General features: G+C 40.3%; 1 protein-coding gene across 2 annotated transcripts; it reads left to right on the top strand.

Annotated features, from left to right (window-relative positions):
* The first annotated feature begins 1,666 nt into the window (after window positions 1-1,666).
* LOC145361177 (deoxycytidine kinase 2-like) lies at window positions 1,667-22,805 on the top strand. 2 transcript variants are annotated; one of them, XM_080216798.1, is made up of 7 exons: window positions 1,667-2,089; window positions 9,981-10,096; window positions 11,301-11,494; window positions 15,483-15,630; window positions 18,498-18,613; window positions 19,621-19,720; window positions 21,600-22,805. In XM_080216798.1, exons 1-7 carry the CDS (start codon window positions 1,804-1,806, stop codon window positions 21,636-21,638), a joined length of 999 nt encoding a protein of 332 aa, XP_080072924.1. In that variant the 5' UTR covers window positions 1,667-1,803; the 3' UTR covers window positions 21,639-22,805. The 2 variants fall into 2 exon arrangements, with proteins under 2 accessions (XP_080072924.1, XP_080072925.1); XM_080216799.1 differs by having other exon boundaries at window positions 1,668-2,089; window positions 11,304-11,494.
* Window positions 22,806-23,203: the final 398 nt, after the last annotated feature.

The following is a 23,203-nucleotide window of genomic DNA, read 5'->3' on the forward strand; positions in this document are numbered from 1 at the left end:
GAGGGATATGGTCCCTGGAAGGGTAGGGGGTTTTAGTTCAGTCAGGCAGCATGGTTGGTGCAGGTTTGGAGAGCTGAAGGGCCTGTTTCTGTGCTGTAATTGTCTTTGTTCTTTATTCAAGTGCTGCTTGATAATACTGTTGATGGCCCTGTCTACTATTTTATCGAGGATTGGGAAGCTGATGGGACAGTAATTGGCCAGATTGGGTTTGTCCTTTTTGTGTACAGGACATACCTGGGCAATTTTCCACATTGGTGGATCAATGCCAGTGTTATATTTGTACTGGAACACCTTAGCTAGTGCTGCAACTAGTTCTGGAGCACAAGTCTTCAGTACTGTTGCCAGAAAGGTCCATGGCCTTTGAAGTATCCAATGCCTGCAATTGTTTCATGATATAATGCAGTGTGAATCGAATTGCCTGGATATTGGCACTTGCGATGCTGGGAACCTGAGGAGGTGGTCCAGCTGGATCATTCACTCTGCACATCTGGCTGTAGGTGCTTCTGCTTTGTCCTTTGCACTGATGTGTTGGGCTTCTCCATCATTGGGGATGCAGGTACTTGTGGAGCCTTCTCCTCCTTTGGTTTGTTGTTTGATTGTCCAGCATCATTCATGGTGTGTGGGAGTGAGTGACTGATTGGGACTGAAATGGGAGTGAGTGACTGAGTGTGAGAGACTGAGTCAGTATGTCAGGGTATGTGTGAATCTGCATTTTCCCTGTTTCAAGTTTCTCCTTCACTGTACCAGGCATACATGCACCCCCTCACACTAACCTATCCACATGCACTGACTGCCTCGGGTCATTTCTATTACTTTTCAACTTAATCTTACCGCTGTGACTTTGCTGTACTTTTGCTCAGCGATTTTTTTTCCCCTTAGAACCCCAGCTTCTCTTTGAAATTCAGTTTATTGTCCCTGATCTTATGAAATTTCTCGTGCTCATCAGCCCCGGGGTGACAAAGAAATGCCCCCATCCCCGCATCAAGCGACAAGGTTGCACAAGCCTGTTTGAAGTCTCACAACACCAGGTTACAGTCCAACAGATTTATTTGGTAGCAACTGCCACTAGCTTTCGGAGCACTGTGCCTTCGTCAGGTAAGTGGGAGTTCTGTTTACAAACAGGGCATATAAAGACACAAACTCAATTTACAAAATACTGATTGGAATGTGAGCCCTTACAGGTAATCATGTCTTAAAGGTACAGACACATTGTCTGTAAAGACTCGCATTCCAATCATTATTCTGTAAATTGAGTTTGTGTCTTCATATGCCCTGTTTGTGAACAGAACTCCCACTCACCTGATGAAGGAGCATCGCTCCAAAATCTAGCGCTGTTTGCTACCAAATAATCCTGTTGGACTTTAACCTAGTGTTGCGAGACTTTTCACTGTGTTTACCCCATTCCAAAGCCGTCATGTCCACAGCAGGGTTGTCCCAAACCCAAGAATTGCAGCAATGCGGCAGCCATTCGGTGTGAACACAAGATGCAGTCCAAATATAGAATCAAATGGATTATTTTGAGTCTGGGCACATGTGCCTTTAGATATTTTCCACACTCGTTTCTCAACTGCAAACAGTAGCTGTGAAATAAAGTTCAGTAATGACATTAACCCGGAACTACTTCTCTGAATATTAAAGGGTCGTTCCCAGCAGAAAGGAAGCAACGTGTTATGATGGGGACTAGAGTGTCGTGAACATCGCTGTGCTCTGAGTGGATCGGCGGTGCTTCAAAGAATACGTGCAGACGGGAAGCCAGAGGCGCGACATCATGCATGTCTCAAAGCTTTACAAGCTGCGGTTAAAATGGCTACACTGTTCAGATTTGTAGCAAGGATTACACGCAGGAGATTCCCCCATTGCCAGATGCTACCAGCCAGAGATGTGACTGGTCGCTGCTTGCTGAGTTCTTTTCTCTGCGTCCGGAGAAGAAGGTCGATCTCCCCCGCTAGGTCCTGCTGGAAGGGATGCAGTAACATTGAGCTGATGATGGGGACCGAGGTCGCTTGTAAACGTCTTTGCTCCGCCGTTGATGCTGTTACGAACCAGAAAAGTCTGGGAATCACCAGGATTTCAGTGGAGGGCAATATCGGTAGGGCTTCATAAATTCAAAAAATAAAATTACATGCCAAAGTGTGAGTGTGGCGTGAGTTCATGTAAATATTTCAGAATAGTGCAAACAAGGATTTTGGTTAAAAAATAACGGCAGAATAATAATAAACTTATTTTCTACTATTGTAAACTAATTCCAAGTATTAAAATCTCTCGGGATTGTTACGGAATTTATTCACAAAGTGTCATAGTGTTAAGTGAATATTGCACTTAAAAAAAATCCCATTTTTCTGAAGGCCATGGTTGTATAACGAGTGCGATTTATATAACTCCTCAGTCACTTCCAGCCTTCAGGGCTTTAAACTTTCATCTTGAAATCCCTCCTTTCATATTGTACTATTTTCGTTTGTTCATTGGTATCCAGTATTTTAATTGTTCCTACTTCATTTTAGCTTCTTAATTTGAAACAATGTATTGCAGAGTGTGTAATTCTTTCGGTGAAAAATAAAGTTCAAAACTACAACGTGCATTTAAGGAAGAATGTGCAGGGTCATGGGGACTGGTACTGAGTGAGTCGTTCATTCAGAGCCAGTGCAAACACAATGCACCGAATGGTTTTCTGCCCCGTAGCAATTCTGGATTATCTTTTTAAAGGTTTAATCTTGCTAATTGACCTGGTTGTCTGGTAAGGTTAAGTAGTTCTGCCTCTGGATACCATTGAGGTCCTGCTCTTTAAATTCCTTCCTATCTTCTGAAACTTTGTCTGAGACCAGAAAAATTTTTCTACCTGTATAATCAGTTTCAAAATAGACTCTAACTTCCAGCTGTTCCCTGTCCACTGCAAAAATATTCTGCATTCTTCAGTATTGCCTTCCATGTGCCCCCTTACGGGAAATGATTACAATGTGCGACTCACGGTTACGAAAATAATTCCATGTTCTTGAGCACTGACGATGGAACTTCTCAAAAAATGGCAGTGTCAGGTTTAGACTGAAAACCAGTGTGTTTCTCCGAACAGAAACAGGCAAGTTCTCTGTGAGATCTTTGCATATTTTGCCATTTTAAAGCAGAGGGCACGTTTTGCACTGTCATTGTGAAGGGCAGGGCCTAAAGATACTGGCAGACAGCAATGTGCCCAAAATTCAAATCGACATTAAACCTCTCCCTTCTCCATCCCCCAATTGCTGGCACTGGGCCCCCCACCCCATCGCCTCCCTTCTCCACTTGAAACAAGCCCCCACGATGTGGGTGTTGACAGGCCCTGCCCCTGGCAGTGCCAACCAGTTACCATTGTCAGGTTAGCACTGCCTTGTCATGTCCCTGACCACCTGGGGAACACATTGGCCTCTGATTTCTCTCAGCATTATCATATTTGGTCTGTGTTTTTGGGGACTAGAAGTAATTCTTGCTGTCATTACGGCAGGCAGGAACATATGGAGTTCCTGGAAGCGGCATTAAGCTGCTGGGGGGGGTGGGGGGTGTTGTGAAGTTGGGTAGAGTAATTGTACATTGGTGTTTGTAAAATGCTAGGCACAAAGCATTTACATGGTCCCTTTAAAAGGTTTTTTTTCTTGTGCTTGGAGAGTTAAAAAAAATTACATAGGGAGCCCCAAACCGAAGCATTTGTATTGAAACACCAAGCTGCAGTTTTTACCAAGACAACAGGCTTTTGAATTGGCCAATCGATTTGAATCAGGCACTTAGACACCAAGGACCTATTAAATTTAAATCTGATAGTTTCGACAACCTAGGACCAATCCTATTCTGGGAAATATTGATATGTTATCACAGGTATAAAGAAGGGAGCAGTGGGACAAAAAAAGAGAGCAACTGCCACCTGCCAGAGATAACAGCTTTCAATTCTCGAAAGAGAGAATCGCTGGCTGTTAAAACTTAATCTATGTCTCAGAGAAAGCACCATCTAGATAGGAAAGGTACCAAAGAAGAAAGAAGTTCCAGACAGAAGAATCAACAAAAAAGATCCAGAATATTCTGGAAGACACAAAACCTGGTTGTAATTTAGAGACTGAGTACATTCTATTTTTGTTAATCAGTGGGAATTGTATTTATTAAAACAGCACACCATTAGAATCTTGTTTTATTCAGGAATTGCTAATAGTTAGGGATTTATTTGGCTTTTTAATAGTTTAGCTAATTTCTTCACTATTAGATAAATAAATTGTTACATGTTGATTTTAGAGTGTAAAGGAGTTATTTTGTATTTAGCCACTAGAAGTTGTTAAAGAGTAGGTCACACCATTTCTCACACACTTTTTACAGATTATAAGGTGAGGAACTTCCTTTGGGTGTTTTGGTGTTAGTTCTCAGAGGGGGGAATCAACCTCTGCTTTATGACACAGGGAAAATCTCATTCTGAGATCTGCCTGGTGCAAATACCATTCTGGCCATCTTGTGAGGGTTTCCAGCCATAATGGGATTTGCACTTGCGTCAAATGGGGCCAGAAATTTCCCGCTCAATTTCCTATGACCACGGCATTCCTACACTTAGCTATGACCTTGCAGTCATTTGTGCCACATTGTGGATGTATTCTAGACTGCACTCATCAAGTTGTTACCTGCCCTCAATGAAAACTAATTTCAGAGTTGCATGCTCCCAGAGAACTCTTTCACTATCTGCTCTTCCTAACCTCACCTGATGGACACCTAGTTAGCATCCTAATAATTTCAATAATACAGCTGTGATGATATTACCTTTAAGAAATGTATTTGGGTCACATTTCTTGTGCAGGATCTGTTTTTGCAGCTGTTCCATTATCAATGCCCTTTTGTCTGGGTCTGTCAGTCCTATTGTTACTGCAGCAGCATAAATGGTCTTAATGACAAGAATGTTTGTTTGAATCTGGCCTGATGCGGTTCTGTTATTTTAGTGCTTTCCCCTGGGGTTTTGCCAGGAGGCAGTGATTGGGTTGACTGACAATAATACCAGGTGACTGGGCAGGACTGCGCTCACAGAGAGAAACCCAGCTCATTTGCTCTTTGGGAGCTGTAGAACAATAAATAGCTCTGAGTCTCTCTGAAGTCTGGAATCTGTCAGAAACTAGATTTGTTTCTCTGAAGTTCTGCTCTTTGAGGATATATCCTTTTCTGGAAACTGTTATATAGGAGTCAGAAGGCAGGTGTCTTTCTGCATCTGTTGAGAGGGATTAAAAGGTGAGAAATCTAGCATTCACATGAGATATCTGTTGTTGGTGCTAATTGGTTCTGAAGGAGGATTTATGCCTATGGGTTGAATGTTGCTTCAGTTGGAACGATAGAGATGGACAGCTATTAAGAATTATACTTTGTCGTGTGAACATCTTCATTGCTAAAAACTTTGCTAATTCTTTTTGTTATATTCTAACTGTGTTAAATAAAGTTTGTTTCAATAAAAGCATCCTCATGGGTCAATTGAATCACAACTGGAGCAAAACACTTTGTTCATCCTAATGCCAAATTTAATGATAAGTTGGGCTGCAGGCTAACTGCATAATATGCTGACATCGGGCCCTCCATCCTCTCTCTCCTTGAAATGAACTCCACTCTTGGGTCACCTACATGAGCTATCTCTGGCAATGCCAAATAGTTAGTAGATGTGATAGCACTGGGAGTTTGGAAGCCAGTGTAGCCGCTAGTTGGTCAGGGACATGGCAGTGCCAACCTGACTTGGAGTTTTTGATCTGTTCCCTAACACAGTCTCCTGGAGCATGTACAATTGGAAATTATGCCCTACAGTGACTTCAACCACTCCTCAAGCTCAAAATCCTGAAGCGGAGGTTGAATATCAGGTGCAGCTTTCTGCACCTTATGGTTATTCATGAAGTCTCTTGGAGTTCCCATTGGAATTTCAGGCAACAGGTTAAGCTGTCTCCACATTTTCTTTTATATTTCTGTCTTAGAAAGCTGTATATAATGTGTCTACAAGACCTGAATTTTCATCTGTCAGGCATGCGACCGGAGCAGGAACGAAGCATGCTTCCAGTCCCAGTACCTGATATCATGCTAACTGGCAAAATTGGGCATCCAGTGTGAAACACATTAGTGTTACCAAGGAGGATGGGAAGAGGGTGAGTGCCCAGAAAGGGGAGTGTGTAGCTGGTGCTCTGTCGGCAACAGCCGCTGAGGAGCTGTCTTGGGGAGCTGCAGACCTGTTTTGTAAAAAAAATTGCAATGGGAAAATTTATACAAAGACAATCTAGGAAGCATATTCAAACACAAACCTCAGTCCCCCAAACACCTTTGGAAATTTTATTTACATGTAAGTGCAGTAAAATTTAAGAAAAATGTGGAGACAGCTTAAACTTGTTGCCTGTTCATCCCAACCTGGAGTAAGGTTGAAGCTAATACATAAGTCACTCAGCCAATCTCCCAACTAGAAAAGGAGGCAGGCCATTTAAAATTTTGTTCAGTTGGCTTCTTAATGAGTTAAATTGCCTGTTTGGTTGACGGCAGGTGTGCTCACAACTAAAATATTGTGTAAGTATGTGATGGTGTCAGGATTTGTGATTTCATGTGCTTCCAGGTTGGATGCATGCTTACCTGAGCAATGTAAAATTCTGACCAATGGTCTTCTTAGTTTAGTATCCTCTCAGTTTGATTACTTATTCATATCAGATTTTTACTTGATCATTCAGATCACTCTCGAGTCAGAGGTTTACAGCATGGAAACTGGCCCTTCAGCTCAACTTGTCAATGCCGCCCCTTTTTTTTTTAAAGCCCCTAAGCTAATCTCAATTGCCCACATTTGGGCCATATCCCTCTGTACCCATCTTACCCATCTTACTAAATGCTTTTTAAAAGATAAAATTGCACCCGCCTCTGTTGTTACCTCTGGCAGCTTGTTCCACACACTCACCACCCTCTGTGAAAAAAATTGCCCCTCCAGATGCTTTTGTATCTCTCTCCTCTCACCTTAAACCTATGCCCTCTAGTTTTAGACTTCACTACCTTTGGGAAAAGATCTTGACTATCTAGCTGATCTGTGCCCCTCATTATTTTACAGACCTCTATACGATCACCCCTCAGCCTTCCATGCTCCAGAGAAAAAAGTCCCAGTCTGTCCAGCCTCTCCTTATAACTCAATCCATCAAGTCCTGGTAGCATCCTAGTAAATCTTTTATGCACTCTTTGATAATATCCTTTCTACAATAGGGTGACCAGTATTCTTAGTGTGGCCTTAGCAATGTCTTATACAACTTCAACAAGACATTCCAACTGTATTCAGTGTTCTGACCAATGAAACCAAGCATGCCGAATGCCTTCGTCACCACTCTGACCACCTGTGACTCCACTTTCAAGGAGTTATAACCTCCTCTGCTTAGTTAATTTAATTTTACCCACTTAAGATCTAATTAATTGCTCTGGTATTTATTTATTAACTGTTGTCCTTCGGTTTAAATTACATAGCACCTCCTTCGCCTTCAGTATTGAATTCCTTCCCTTACCAAATTCCTGTCATCAGTCTATTTAGTGCATTCAATCAACTCTCACCAAATTCTACGAGTAAAGCCATGTGCTTTTGCAGATATCCATTCTTATGTATATTCTTGAGAAGTATTTTTGTTAGAACTAATCAGTCAACTTCTAACCACAATAATTAATAACCAATCAGGACCCACTTCCAGTTGATTGTCATTGATATCTTGAAGTTTGTAAAGTAAGTTAAATTAAGTTTGATAAAAACACATATTGTACCACTTACCCATTATTCCTCAGTGCATTCTCATTCATGCAGATTCCTTTTGTCACTTTTTAGCAAGCCGCTCCATTTGTCAGATGTGTCCAATTCACACCAAGCTCTGTGTGTAAGCTCTGAATTCTTGTACATCATCTGCCAAGAGGCATGACCTCCAGCCACAGAGACCCCAGTCAACTGAGGGCAGGTAGATGGTCCACCAGGAGATTTGGCAGGGAACTCGCCTGTGCAGAATTAGTAAGATTCCAAGTGCAGAATCTGGCCCAGGATCCCGCTATTCTAGCCAGTGGAACAGGCGCTACAACACTTAATCTCAAAATGTGATAACTCTACACCGTGTTTCGGATTTATAGATTGCAATTTAATGATAGGAAATACAACAAAAATGCTGGGAATACTCAACAGGTCGGGCAGCAGAAGGAAAAAAAAGAAATAAGATTCAGGATGATGACCTTTCATCGGAACTAATTATTAAACTTCTTCTGGCACTTTACTATCACTTTTAGATTGAAACAGAGTGGTATTGATTGCAAATCAGTATGACAGTGATAATAAAACTATGTGACTTCAGGCTGCACTTGTCTAATGCTTTGAGAACTTCCTTCAGGGAGCTCTTCTCACATAAGTTGAGAAAATGGGCTGCTTGCCTTGCTGTTTTGCCATTGGAAAAACACCTGTCAGGTTTGGGATACTCTACATAAATGAAAGCACACATGTGATAAACTACCTATTGCTAGAAATCAGTTTTGAGAGCTGTGTATGGCTGTACAAAGATCTTAACAGATGTAAGCATTTGGATAAGCAGTCATTGAGCATGCCATTGTGCTCAAAAAAGCAATATGTTTTATCAAATTCTTAAATTGACAATGCTAGGAATTCAGACAAACAAATGGGCCTTGAGATGCATGTTCGTAGATCCCTGAAGACACCAGGACAGGTAGATGGTTAAGAAGTCTTTATGAGCTGAAGACTATAAAAGCACAGAAGTTCTAATGGAATAAAACACTTGTTAAGCCAAAGCTGGAGTACTGTGTGCAGATCTAGTTGTTACTCAAAAGGAAGGTTGTGATTGTATGAGAGCACGCGCAGACAAGATTCACCAGAATGAGGAAAAACTTCACCTCGAGGGTGGTGGAAATCTGGAACTTACCGTCTGAAAGGATGGTAGAGGTGGGAACCTTCACAGCATTTAAGAAGCACTTAGAGAGCACCTGAAGTAACATAGCATTCAAGACCAAGTGCTGGAAGATGGAATTAGAATAGGTGCTTGATGGCTGGGCTGATAAGATAGACAATGCTGTAAAACTCTATGACAATCTAATCAGGAGAGTTCTGGCAAAGCACTTGGCAAACATTGCAAATGGCATCAGTATGTTTTTGAATATGATCTTTGGAGTGTACTGGCTCTTACTTGATGGGGGAAAAAATAGTTGTGTTTCACAGATGCTTCTTGGAGTCAAAAACTATATTTCAGGATCGTTTTGCTGGAGGAATCCAGCTGTTTTAGGACATCATTCATTGTGATTTTTATCAAGCATAAATGACATCCCCGTGCTCCTCCAATTCATCCATCCTCTCCGCTGAATCAGTTTCTTCACAGTCTTGACAAAGCAACAGCTCATCCATCAACAAGAGCTAAAGCAATATGAAAGATGCCCTGTCACTGCGACTGAAACTCTGAATTGCTTTTCATTCATTTAACTTCAATTTGTAATTAAGTTTTGCTTGTGTTTGAGTCTGCTTGATGCTCAATCCAACTTTATCCCAACACAAGTTAAATATTTATTGTATAATGACACTGTTGAATTGAAAGGTGGTAAATAATTTTTAAAGCTTCACAGTAATTGTTAGCTGCTGTCAGCATTTCTGGATTCAGCAGTCAATATATCAGCACATTCAGCCCTGCTTCAGCTACAATTTCTAAAGTTGGCCGCTGCATTTCATGGAAAGGTAAGGTATGTGGTGTCTGAAAAAGTAATTACTAACCAAGCCATTTTGGCTAATCTAAATACAGACATTGTTGGAAATACTCAACAGGTCTTGCAGCATCTGTCTTGAAAAAAAAAACAGTGTTAATGACTCAGGTCTGTGATCTTTCATTTTGGTTCACTGCTTGTCAAAATGGCCGCGAAAAACTTGTATGATTACCTAGAATATTTTTCAAAATGTAGACAAAAGCTTCTTGATGACACTATTTATTCTTCCGTAAAACTGAATAATGTTTTCTGCTTTGATTTAGCTGTCGGTAAATCGACATTTGCTGAGTTACTGGAGAAGATGGCCAGTAGCCAATGGGAAATTATTCGAGAGCCCATTGCCAAATGGTGCAACATTCCAGCTTCCAGCTGCAGTGAGGTAGGCATCAAATTCTTGCAATGCAATCAAAAATGACCAAATGACACATGAAGCTGTTATGTCTCCAATCAGTACAACATTTACAGTCAGACCTGGTCTGACTGTGATCAGAAGACTCTTTCTCAAAACCAGTTTATCAAAAGAAATCTAAAATTTCTGGTGAACATTTTTCCTACTTGTGAATTTTGTAATAAGCTCTGTGAAATGATTTTTTTTTCTTGGGACCCATGCATTTAACCACAATGAATTGGAATTTTGGCCAGGCTTCCTCCTGGAAGCGATGCAAATCAGTGCCATAGATTTCATTTGTTGGCAGAATCAAAGCATTGGAAAATAAAATGTTATTGATTAAAATAATATCTTGTATTCTGAACACATGGATGCTATTCATTGTGTATGTCTGAAGTCACAGGCAGTTGAGTTGTTGAGGAGCCATGCGCAGTAGTATCACCTCTAGTTGAGATAAGATTGACCTTGTCTTAACCAGCTGGATTGGAATGCTTTTTGGCATCATTGTTGTTCACAGGTACAAAGAAATCCAAAAGTTCTTATGATTGAATGTTATTCCTGTCTGATTGTAGTAGCTTTTGAGTTGGAGAGTTAGGAGCTAAAGTCCTGTTCCAAAGAACATTAACTATAGGCTGACATTCCAGGACAGTCCTGAGGGATGCTGCATTGCCAGAGTCTTTGGGGTGAGTTAAACCAAAACCTACCTGCCTTGTAAGTAAACATAAAATTTTGAAGAAGAGCAGTGCCGTTCTCCTGATGGCTTTAAAACATTTATCCCTCAACAAATGTGTCAAAGGAAGGGTAACGTGGTCATTTGTTTGTGTGCCTTTGCTATCTGCATGTTGACTGCAACATTTGTTTAGTTTATAACAGTAGTACAATTAACAAAATACTTCATTGGCTGTAGTGCTATGGGATATCCTTAATATTAGAGAAACAAGTTTTTCATTTTTCACTTGTTGAAAAAACAAAGTTGAAAGGAAATTATAGCCTGCAATAAACACAAGAATATGTCAAGTCAGTCAGCACCTGCAAGAGAAAAATGGGTGAACATTTCAGATGAAATTCACCTTTAGTCTCAGCCTGAGACACTGACCTTTTCTTTCTACAGCTGACGCCTCAGCAATGAATTTTCTGTTGTATTTTGTTCTTCAGTGTTCATAGTTTTTAGTAACTATTGTTTGTTATTCCCTAGGAGGTATCGTCCACACAGCGAAGTGTTGGTAACCTACTTCAGATGCTTTACCAGGACCCCCACCGATGGTCTTATACCTTTCAATCGTACTCCTGCATGAGTCGAATCAAAGCACATTTGGCACCAGTATCCCCAAGACTACAAACGGCAGAAGACCCAGTTCAGATATTTGAAAGATCAGTCTATAGTGATAGGTAACAACATAACTGCGATATTGACTCATAACACCATCTACTTTCTCAGTGTTCAGCAAGGTGAAGTGAGTGGGAATTGCAAAGCTTCTTTCACAATCAATTTCAGCAGAATACCCCTCACTATTAGAATTATGTTTCTCAACTATATAAACGTTCCTGAACTGGTTAATTTGGGATTATTTTGCGATTTCACTTGTGCCATTAGGTTCATAGCGATGGCAGCATAGTGGCAATATACAATAACAGATAGACGTTGCCTTTGGAAATAACAATGACCAGTCCAGCCGAATTGACCCTGCAGATTCCTCCTTGCTAACTTCTGGGGGCTTGTCCCATAGCCGACTCAAACAATATCCTGACATAGACATACTCATTACATCATTACTTCCAGACAATGTCCCAGACACACCTCTATCATTATCCTTAGTGGCAGGACATACCCGGCAGAGATGGTAGCACAATGGTAGGAAGAATTTTCCCTGATTATTTTTACCATTGACTTCGAACCCCATGAATTTTCATGGCATCAAGTCAAACATGAAGAGGGAAAACTTCTGCTGGTTACCATGAACTGACCCCTCTCAGCTGATGAATTTGTATTCCTCCACATTGAATACCATTTGGAAGATGCACTGAGGATAGCGAGAAAACAGAATTTACTCTGGGTGGAGGACTTCAGTGTCCATCGCTGAGAGTGGTTTGGTTACACCACTATTGACTGAGCTGGCTGAATCCTGAAGGATATACCTGGCAGGCTGGGCCTATTGCAGGTGGAGGGGGAGCCAAAGTCCTTCCCAGTCTACCTGCTGAGATGCAGCTGTCTGTGACTTCAGCACAGTCCTTGTGAAGATGAAACCCCACCTTCACACTAATGATACTTTCCCTTGTGTTGAGTGACACTGTCACTCTGTGAAATGGGATAGAATCAGACAGAACTGGCAGCTCAATAGTGGGAATCCATGCAACTCCATAGGCCAACTGCACCAGCAGAATTGTATTCACCTGTGATCTGCCCAGCTTATCCCTCACCTTCATAGAAACTCTTACAGTGCAAAAGGGGGGCATTCGACCCATTCAAGTTGCATCGACTCTCTGACAGAGTACCAGGCCCTCTCCCCTACCCTATTCCTGTAACCATTTACATGGCTAATCCGTCACACTTATATATCTTGGGTCACTAAGGGACAATTTAGCATGGCCAATCCACCTAACCTGAACATCTTTAGATTGGGAGGAAACAAAAGCATCCAGAGGAAACCTATGCAGACACAGGGAGAACATACAAACTCCACACAGAGACCCAAGGCGATTGGAGAGATGATCCCTGATGCTGTAAGGCAGTAGTACTAACCACTATGCCACCCATAATAGTTACCTTAAAGTTAGGTGATCAACTCTAGTTCATTGAGGAGATCAAGAGAGCATACCAGCTAGAAGCAGCACCAAGCATATTTAAAATGAGGTGCCAATTTCTTGAATCAACAACGCACCATACCATCGACAGAGCGAAGCAATCCCACAACCTTCATATCAGAAAGATCTGCAATCCTGAACAATAGTGAACAATTAATCAACTCACTGGAGGAGAAGGTCCAACCAATATCCCCATTTTCAATGATGCCCAGCACATCAGTGCAAAAGATAACTGCTGTTGTGTGCTGGGTGGATGCTCCAATTTGTTAATCCAAAGTGGGTGTTGTTTGCTGGGCTAACATTTATTGCCCATCCCTAATTGCATTCAACTGAGTCGCTTTCGGAGGGCATTTAAGAGTCAAATACAAGATTCACATTGCTATGGATCTGGAGGCCAGACGGGAGAATGGCTAATTTCCTTTCCTAAATGACATTTGTAATCCAGATGGGGTTTTACGACAGTCATTAGAATTTCAGATTTTTATTGAATATAAATTTCACCATCTGCCATGATCATTGCCCTGGGTCTCTGGATTGCTTGTCCAGTGATAATGCCACTATGCCACTACCTCCATACCCATAGCAAAGCCATTCAAGTACAGCTACAACACAGGCACTGTGAAATATGCAAAATTTCCCAAGTGTTTCATGTCCACAAAAGGTAGGACTAAACCAATCTGATTAAGCACTGCCCCATCAGTCTACTCTTGAACATTAACAAAGTGCGGAAGGTACTTTTGACAATGCTATCAAATGGCACTTAGCAAGCCATTTGGTGAGTTCATGTTCTGCTAGAGCCAATTGGATCCTGACCTCATTACAGCTTTAGTCCAATCATGGGTTAATGGGGTGACTGCTCTTGATATCAGGTCAGCAATTGACTGAGTTTTTCATCAATGTCCTCTAGCAAAACTGGAATCCATGAGAATCGAGTTGGGTGGTGGAGGGGGGAGGTGCTCTCCATTGGTTGGAGACATACCTTGCATAAAGGAAGATGGTTGTTCCAATTACCTTAGCCCAGACATCATGATAGGAGTACCTTGGGTCCAGCCATCTTCAGCTGCTTCATGAATGATCATCTGCTCTTCATAACCTCTGAGGGGGTTATTTGCTGATGATTTCATGTTGTTCAATGCAATTAATTACTCATCAAATACTAAAGCAGTCCATGTCCATAAACAGCAAGACCTGAACAACATTCAGGCTTGGTGTGGTAAGTGGTAAGTTCATTCATGCCACACAAGTGCCAGGCAATGACCATCCCAAACAAAAACGATTCTAACCATTCCCCATTGATGATATTTCCATCACCGAAACTCCTGCCATCAATACTCTGGGGGGTTACCATTGACCAGAAACTTTGCTGGACCAGCATATCAGTAGTATGGATACCAGATTTGGTTAGAGATTGGGGAACAAAAATCTGGTGAATAACTCACCTCTTGACTCCCCAAGCCTATCTACCGTCTACAATGCACAAGTCAGAAATGTGATGGAATACTGGCTGCTTGCCTGGATGAGTGCAACTCCAACAACACTCAAGCTCGACATTGTTTTCGTCCAGAAAAAAATAGCCCGCTTGATCAACACTTAATCCATCATTTAAACATTATGTTCTCTTTCATCCTGATTGCATTGTCCTCAGCCTTAATTGAAGTTTAAAACATCCCAGAATATAAAATCTTTCTTGTTCTTACGACCTCCACTTCTGGGTTAAATAAAATTTAATAACCTTGCCTTGGATTTCCAAATTGTAAATCCAAATTTATTCCCCTTTGAAATTTAACAGTTAAACACAACAAACTTTGTTCATCTCCTAATGAAAGTGTCTACTAATGGCTGAGTTACTTTTCAAACATTCAGCTTGGCCACATTTACTTCCAGTGTATGCTTTTCAAATCTAGACCACTTTGAAACACACACAGCCATAAGCTTGTTTCACAACCCTAAAAATATCATTATTCACATGAGTAAACTTTATGTTGCCACAGCTTAAGCCAGCTAACACTGATGGGAGATCAAAACTGAACCATTACAAACTGTACTTCGCAGTTGCTCAGTGAACAATGGAGATGCCTTCAAACTGCAAGCTGACATCCAGGTTCAAAATCATTGTAGAATCAATAGATCTGATCTGTTTACATTAACAGTTGACCAAAAACTATCCATAAATTTACAAAAGCTCTCTGTAGAACTAAAAATTTCTGAATTGTTTGATAATCAGAAACTTTAATTGAGTTATATTTGTGATTATTTATGTAGGTATATACTGGATAAAAGCAAATTACTGCGGATGCTGGAATCTGAAACCAAAAGAGAAAATGCTAGAAAATCTCAGCATATCTGGCAGCATTTGTAAGGAGAAAAGAGTTGATGTTTCAAGTCCAGATCACCATCAGCTCTTTTCTCTCCTTACAGATACTGCCAGACCTGCTGAGGTTTTCCAGCATTTTCTCTTTTGGTTCCAGCTTTGACAAAGGGTCATCCGGACTTGAAATGTCAGCTCTTTTCTCTCCTTATAGATGCTGCCAGACTTGCTGAGATGTTCCAACATTTTCTTCTTTTTTGTATATAGGTACATATTTGCTTCCAATCTATATGAATTGGGTTGCTTGAATGAGACTGAATGGACGATCTACCAAGACTGGCATACTTACCTTCTAAATCAATTTGGCAATCGAATAGCATTAGAAGGAATCATCTATCTTCAAGCATCTCCTGAGGTAAATTGTGCTGAAATTTAGCAACTTCGACTAATAGATTCAGATCTTAGCATTTTAACAATGCAGAACTGATCAAATTATGCTGTGAACTGAGAGGGTACATCTAACCATCTAATGCAGCCCGTGTGTTTCCCACCTTTCTGTAAAGGAAAGTTGATGCAGGCATTTACAACCAAATTATATTTTCAAATGGAAGATTTGCTCTTTAGTGAAACTTTCTTTCTCAGAATGTTTTTTAAAATCTTGACTTTTAGATCAAAATACTGTAGGTGTTAATCAGACTTAGTTTCTATTAAAGCAGATCATATCCCTTTGGGGTAGCTTCTCGCCAAATGCATTTTGTTTCCCTCAAGGGCACCCTATCTTTCCAACACAACAGTGTCTTCCCTCATCAGCACTTTACTTTTTTCCTTCCCTATCTTTTGTGAACACTTCATCTGCTCAAATATTAAGAACCTTGTCTGTACCATTTTAAGCAACCTTTCTGTTATTACTCCTACATGGCTATTTGTGCTTGTAGGTTGTCAACCTTATTCACAAGGCAAGTACAAAGCTATTAGCCTCGCCTTTGTACAAGGCATACACAGGAAACACTGAAGAGCACTCTGAACTATCTAGTCTCCATACAAAAAAAAGGTACAAACAAGATTTACAAAATACCATTTATGGTTCATGTCAGAAAAGTCAAAGTGTTTTATGGAGCCCGCCTGGATCATAAATTTTGCATCTTGAATTTGGCGAGGACAAACATGATATGCTTCCCTTCAGGAATGATTCAAATGACCCACTAAGGAAATCTTATCAAACAAAGTTCATTTAAGAATATAGTCAACATGTATAATAAGAAAATTAGCAAGAACTTTTATCAGTTACAAACAAGAGCAAAGCAACCACTAATATTAACCTTAACAAAGATATCTAATGTGTTCCAATCAAACCAATCTCCATTACCAACCCTTGAAACAGGTTCAATACAGCAAAGTCTGCTACTCACTCGATAATGGAAATGGAGTCCTTTGGTTGAGGTCTGCAGTTCTCTGGATTTACTCTGAACAGTTTGAAGATAAAACAGCTTCCCAAAACACCAGAGAGACTCTGATCCAGCCCCCAACAACAACAGATTTTTACCCTTCAGAAAAACAAGATCTTGTTTTCCGCTAACGTACAGAATTTTCAAAACAACAGGGAGAGAGGGAAAACACTTCTTTTTAGCTTGCTGTCTCTTCTAAAACTTAAACTCAAATCTGCAGCTCCAAACTGGAAAAAAAATTGTCCAAAAACACATGATCATCTTCCGAACAATGAAGGACCATAAAACTAATCCCAGAGTAAACACAAACAATCCCGTTTAAGACACTTAAGTACCAATAAAAGCAGCTAGGCATCCCATGAAGCACAGCTGACTAGAATTGATAATATGTCAGGAAATTAAGTACAGGAGCCAAAGAATTAGAAACAATCACACCACTTACTCCATACAATGTTTCACATCAAGCTGGCAACAATGACATTACTGAAGCTGTGAGCTATGAAACCGCTGAAGCTATGAGAGCTACAGAAATCATGTTTTTTTTTAAAGAAAAAAATTTCTTAAAGATACACTAACGTCACAATAGAACCAGACATAAAAGGCTATATCTATCAATGCAGACTAGAAATTATAAGGCTGAAGGGTTACCTGAGAGGTTTTTAAAATTAGGAAGGTATTGAGGAATATGTATAGAAGATGTGAAGGGGGAATCTAAAGCTTTGTGTCATACATAAATTCTGTAAAGAATTCAGAAGAAACATCTTATCAGAGACTGGTTTCATTATGGATCTACTACCCCATTAAGTAGTTCAAGCAAATAATCTACCTGTGTTTAAGGAAAAGCTACATAGGCTCAAGGGAGAAAGGAGTAGAAGTTCTTGTTGATAGGATTAGATGAACTAGGGTAGAAGGAGGCTGCAGTGGAACATAATCCTCAAATTTCTTTGTGTAAATTCCATGTACTGCTACAGAACAGAAACTAGAGTGTGAGTAAGAAAGAGGTAAATACCTGACAAGCTTCCTTATTCCTTTTGAGATGTTACAAATAAAATGAACTGGAGAATTTCTTTCAGAAAATTTTACCTTAACTTTCAGAATGCTTTAGGGAAATAAAAATAGAAAATGCTGAAAGGGAGATTCCAGGTAAAGTTCTAGATAACTTTAGTTGGACAGATACTTGGAAAGGAAAGATTTAGTGGGATATGGACCAAATGCAGGCAAACGAGGTTAGCTTAGACAGGCTTTTTAGTCAGCATGGACCAGTTTGGGCCAAAACGCCTATCTCTGTGCCATAAACTCTATGATTTTATAATTAAGCAAAAAGCCTTGAGAATCTATTATAATGGATACACAAGTTGAGTAAAAAGTAGAGAAGCATTTGAGGAAACGTTTTCATGCAGTGGACAAATTGTTGAGTGATATTTTTCAAGGGATCGATGTGTGGTGCATTAACCTCTGCTGTTTCTTGTTTGCATAAATTGATGGGCCTCTGAAATCACATTAAAAATGAGAATGTAAAGAAATATTTTCAGAATAATTGCTTTATTTGTGTAAATGACGGAAATAAAGATTAATGAAGACCCATGCAAAGTGTTGCTCAATGGACAAAGCTCCAGATTAATAGAATCAGCAAACGTTCTTATCACATTTACTGATACTTCGAACAGAAACTTTTGCAAGGACTTTAATGCAGTTTTTGTCCTTTGATTTGATATAACTTTTCACCAAAGGGAATTGTTACTAAATCTAAATTATAATCAGTGACAGGGTTAAATGTATTTGAAATGTTGTTTTTCCCCAAAAGGTTTTGTTGGACTTGTTGATTATTTTTCCACAGAAATGCTTAGAAAGACTACGACAAAGGGGGAGAGATGAAGAAAAAGAAATTCAGTTGGATTATCTGAAACAGCTGCATTCACGACATGAAAACTGGCTTGTGAAACATTGTATGGAGTAAGTGATGTGATTGTTTCGAATTCTTCGGCTCTTGTACTTAATTTCCTGACATATTATCAATTCTAGTCAGCTGTGCTACATGGGGTGCCTAGCTGCTTTTTTCTTCACCTAATTAATTCTTCTTGTCTTTTTTTACTTTTTTTGCTTTTTGACCTTTTAAAGCACTATTTCACAAACGGCTCTGTAAAAATGTGACTTAATGTTCAGACCTCCGAAAGGTCAGATCATAGAATGATACAGTGCACATGAAAACTAACCTATCATTTCTGTGTCAACTCTTAGTTGAGTCCCACTCCCCTGTTATTTCCCTGTGGTCCTGTAAAAGTTTTTCTTTTCCCAAAAATGGGTATGAGAACTTATGGCTGGAAGCTGATGCAGAGACAACCCCCTGGCTGAAATTCAAAGCAAGCGCCCCCGCCCACCCCCCATTTCTTCGATTCACTCTTCAGCTATTTAATAGTGGCACAGTGGTTAAGCAATGCTGCCTCACAGCACCAGGGACCCCGGTTCAATTCTGGTCTCGGGTGACTGTCTGCGTGGAGCTTGCATGTTCTCCCTTGTGTCTGCGTGTGTTTCCTCTGGGTACTCCAGTTTCCTCCCACAGTTCAATGTGCAGGGTAGATTGATTAGCCATACTCAGTTGTCCCTTAGTATCAGGGAGATTAGCAGGGTTAATACATGGGGTGTGGGGGGGGGTGGTGTGGAAGATTCTACCCCATATTGCAACAAGCCATTTTTAGATCTTAACGTCAGCCTGATTGTCATACATAAGCGTAGGGAAAGATGTAGTAGGCAAGAGGAGAAATACTTTTCCTCTGGAGAGCTTGTTTTGTTTCCTACATTCTGGTTAAATAATATTAGTTGAGAATCGGGAACCAATCTTTTGATCCATTTGTCACGTGCAACACAAACACAATGTGTGAAAGGCAAGATGAAATAAAACAACATTGAGGAAATGTAGTTTTATTTGAATGAGTCTTTGACACATTTTTCTTTTTTGACAGATTGCACTTTGAACATCTGAAGAACATTCCAGTCTTGGTATTGGATGTAAATGAAGATTTCGAAGATGATAAATCAAGACAGGAAGAACTTTTCAAACAAGTACAGTGTTGTTCTTTCACCTTACCTTCTTTGTTCATTTTTCCTCTTTTTAATACCTTCATGAGATGTGAGCATCAGTGGCAAAGGAACCATTTGCCTATCCTCCTAATTGCCCTTGGGAAGGTGGTGGTGAACCACCTTCTTGAACCATTGTAGTCCATATCATGATGGGACTCCCACAATCCTGTTAGGCAGGACATTCCAGGATTTTGACCAAGGAGCGATGAAAAAATTGTGATATATTTTTAAATCAAGATGGTGCCGGGCATTTTGTAGATGATGGTATTTCCGTGTGCCTGCTGTCATTGTCCTTCTTGGAGGTAGAAATTGTAAACATTGGAGGTGCTTTTTAAAAATTCTTTCACATGATATGAGTTGAGCAAGGCCAGCTTTCATTGCCCATCCCGAATTGACCTTGAGAAGGAGGTAGTGAGCTGCTTTCTTAAATCACTATAGACCATGTGGAGTACCCACAGTACTGTAAGGGAGGGAATCCCTGCTCTTGAACGAGTCTAGACCAGTTGCTGCAATATACCTTGTACCTGATATACGTTGTAGCGGCAGTCTGCTGGTAGAGGGATCTTTCAAATTGGATTGGTGCAAGTCAAATGGGTTACTTTGTTTTAGATGGTATTAAACTTCTTGGGTATTGTTGGAATGGCACTCATCCAGCCAAATTCTCCTGACTTCTGCTTTACTGATGGTAGTCTTACTTTGTGGAGCCAGAAGTTGAATCACTCAGCATAGAATAGCCAACCTCTGACCTGCTGTTGAAGTCAGAATGTGCTTTGCCACAGTGGTTGGGAAAAGACAAGTGACAGAGAGATTGTCCACCCCACCAAATATTATTCCCTCCGAAGAATAAACAGGCATCATGTGGGCAGCATGGTAGTTAGCATTGTTGCTTCACAGCGACAGGACCCGGGTTTGATTCCAGCCTTGAGTGACTGTGTGGAGTTCTGACATTTTCCCAGTGACTGCGTGGGTTTCTTCTGGGTGGTTTGGTTTCCTCCCACAATCCAAAGATGTACAGGTTAGGTGGATTGGCTGTGCTAAATTACGCCTTAATGTCTCAAGATGTTTGAGGGATTAGTGGAGTGAATATGTGGGGTGACGGGAATAGGGCAGGGATGGGCATGGGTAAGATCCTCTGTCACAGATCGGTGCAGACTCAATGGGCCAAATGGCCTCCTTCTGTCCTGTATAAATTCTATTCTACGATATCACCTGTCCCATCTTTGTGCAGGATTGTGTAGCAGAGCCAGACTTCACCAAAATGATTACTGCATGGGGTTAAGTTGCAGTTAACTGCTGTTGTGCTGTTTGTGGCAATGAAATTAACAAACATAACCTGGCATGGAAGTTTCAAGCAGAAACAGCCACGGTGATCTCTTTAACATCAGCCAAGGTCCAGTGTAAGATTACAGTCAACGGGCTGCCAATGTGAAAGCTGGAGCATCAAGATAACTTTGCAATGCTGTCATTCTGATTCATACTCCAATAGCTGACACCCACTCTAATTTGGGAGCTTCTATAGTCAACTTTCACATAATTATAATTCCTGAAAATGTAGACTGCGACAACTTACATGTCAATATAAGATATGGTGAAAGTTGTCATGTTGCATGAATCCTGCCTCTTGCAGGAAAATAATCAAGTCGCTGGATGGCTCATGCCTTACAAAACATACATCGTGATCTCATGGTCCATAATCCCACTGATCTCCCACCAGTAACAGAAGACCATAGTGATTATTGGGGTAATGGATGTCAATAGGTGTCCAGAACATTGGTGGCTACAATCCACAGCTTATTGGCCCATGGAATTTCATGAAATAGATTTTGACGTGTCCTAATTTTGTCTTCTGCTTCTCTCACAGGTGAACATCTTTGTGACCAATCTGAAGTTGGGAAAATGAAAAACCCCTGTCCTTTGTTTTATGCTAATTTTTAGAACTTTTGTGGTATAGGAAATCGTAGAGAAAATTTTGTTACTGAGATTTTGATCCTTGTTACAGTGCATTGTTCACATGAACATCCAAAATTAGGGCAACATTCGGCCCATTGAGCACGTCTGCTGATCTCTTTATTGAGTTCTACATTCCTATCCATCCAAAATAACCTTTGATTACCTTGCCTAACAAGAATCTACTTGTCTCTGTCTCAAAAATATTCAATGATTCCACTTCCACCATCTTTTAAGGCAGAGAATTCCAAAGGCGGGCAACCCTCTCAGAGAAAAAACTTTTCCCCATCTGTTCTTTAAGTGCAATCCCTTTTAAAATAGTGTTTCCTTGTTCTCGACTCGTCCACACGAGGAAATATCCTTTCTACGGCTACCTTGTTAAGACCGTTCAGGATTTTTAATACTTCAATTAAATCACCCCTCACTCTTCTGAACTCCAGTGGAAACAAGCCTAGCCTGTCCAATTTATTCTCATAAAACAATCCACTCACTCCAGGGATTAATCTAGTAAATCACTTCCAACATATATACATCACCCTTTAAGTAAGGAGACTAAAACTATGCACACCTGGTTCCATCTCTTATTTCAGAAGAACTGAAATGCCTGTGAAGCTGGATGGAACGGCAGAAATTAATTTTAACAAATTGCAAACAGCATTGGATTTTTTTTTTACAGAAATATTTCATTGATATCTTCATGATGGCAAAAAAAATCAATTGAAAACCATTACTCATTCTATTATTTTTCATGGAATTGTTTCTATTTTTGTCAGTTCATTTAATTCAATTTTACTTTTTACGTATAAACCATCATGTGGAGCATAGGATAAAGATAGTTTAATTTGTATTGTTTAGCTTCAACTGCTGATGCATGTTTAGTTTAGAACTGTGAACTGTTACAATCAGTGAAAGCACATGATACATAAGCAAGAAATAACATTATTAGTATGTATTCTTATCATGTTTTCTGTTAATTTGACAGCTTATTTATTACCTTTAGTTTAGTTTAAGTTTATGGCTGAGCTTGCTCATTGGTTCAGTACTTTTAGTATTTCTGAGATTTCAGTATTTACCTGAAGTGTTGAAGGGAAATAAAATTGTTCAGCCTTTGTGTCCATTCCTACAAGTGCAATTTGCATTGTCATTCCTCTTAGTTTATTTATATTTCTTCTGTAACCGGAACCTGTCACTGGTTCCTCAGTCACCCATTGAGAGGAGAGCTGTAGCTTTCCTTACTGCTTGTTCTTTTTCTTTGACAATTCTTTGATATGCCTGAGGCGTTACCTGCCATTCACACCCATTCTTCTTGCTCACCCCTGAACTTTAGCATCCATCATAGTCTATGAGCTCCTTATGGGGAGGCAGTTGTGCACTGGACAAGTTATCCAGAATTCATGATAAAGCTCTGGGGACCCAGGTTCGAATTCCACCATGGCAGATGCTGAAATTTGCATTCAGTAAAATAAATCTGGAATTTAAGAGTCTAATGCTGACCATGAAACTATCATCGATTGTCAT

The sequence above is a fragment of the Carcharhinus amblyrhynchos genome, chromosome 34 (genome assembly GCF_965287045.1).
Source record: "Carcharhinus amblyrhynchos chromosome 34, sCarAmb.v2.hapA, whole genome shotgun sequence".
NCBI classification, from domain to species: domain Eukaryota; kingdom Metazoa; phylum Chordata; class Chondrichthyes; order Carcharhiniformes; family Carcharhinidae; genus Carcharhinus; species Carcharhinus amblyrhynchos.

Excerpts from the sequence above, each read along its gene's own strand:
- LOC145361177 (XM_080216798.1), top strand. The coding sequence starts at position 1,804 with ATGGCTACACTGTTCAGATTTGTAGCAAGGATTACACGCAGGAGATTC. Across the intron at positions 10,097-11,300 it reads CAGCTTCCAGCTGCAGTGAG|GAGGTATCGTCCACACAGCG; the intron begins GTAGGCATCAAA and ends GTTATTCCCTAG. Across the intron at positions 15,631-18,497 it reads ATCTTCAAGCATCTCCTGAG|AAATGCTTAGAAAGACTACG; the intron begins GTAAATTGTGCT and ends ATTTTTCCACAG.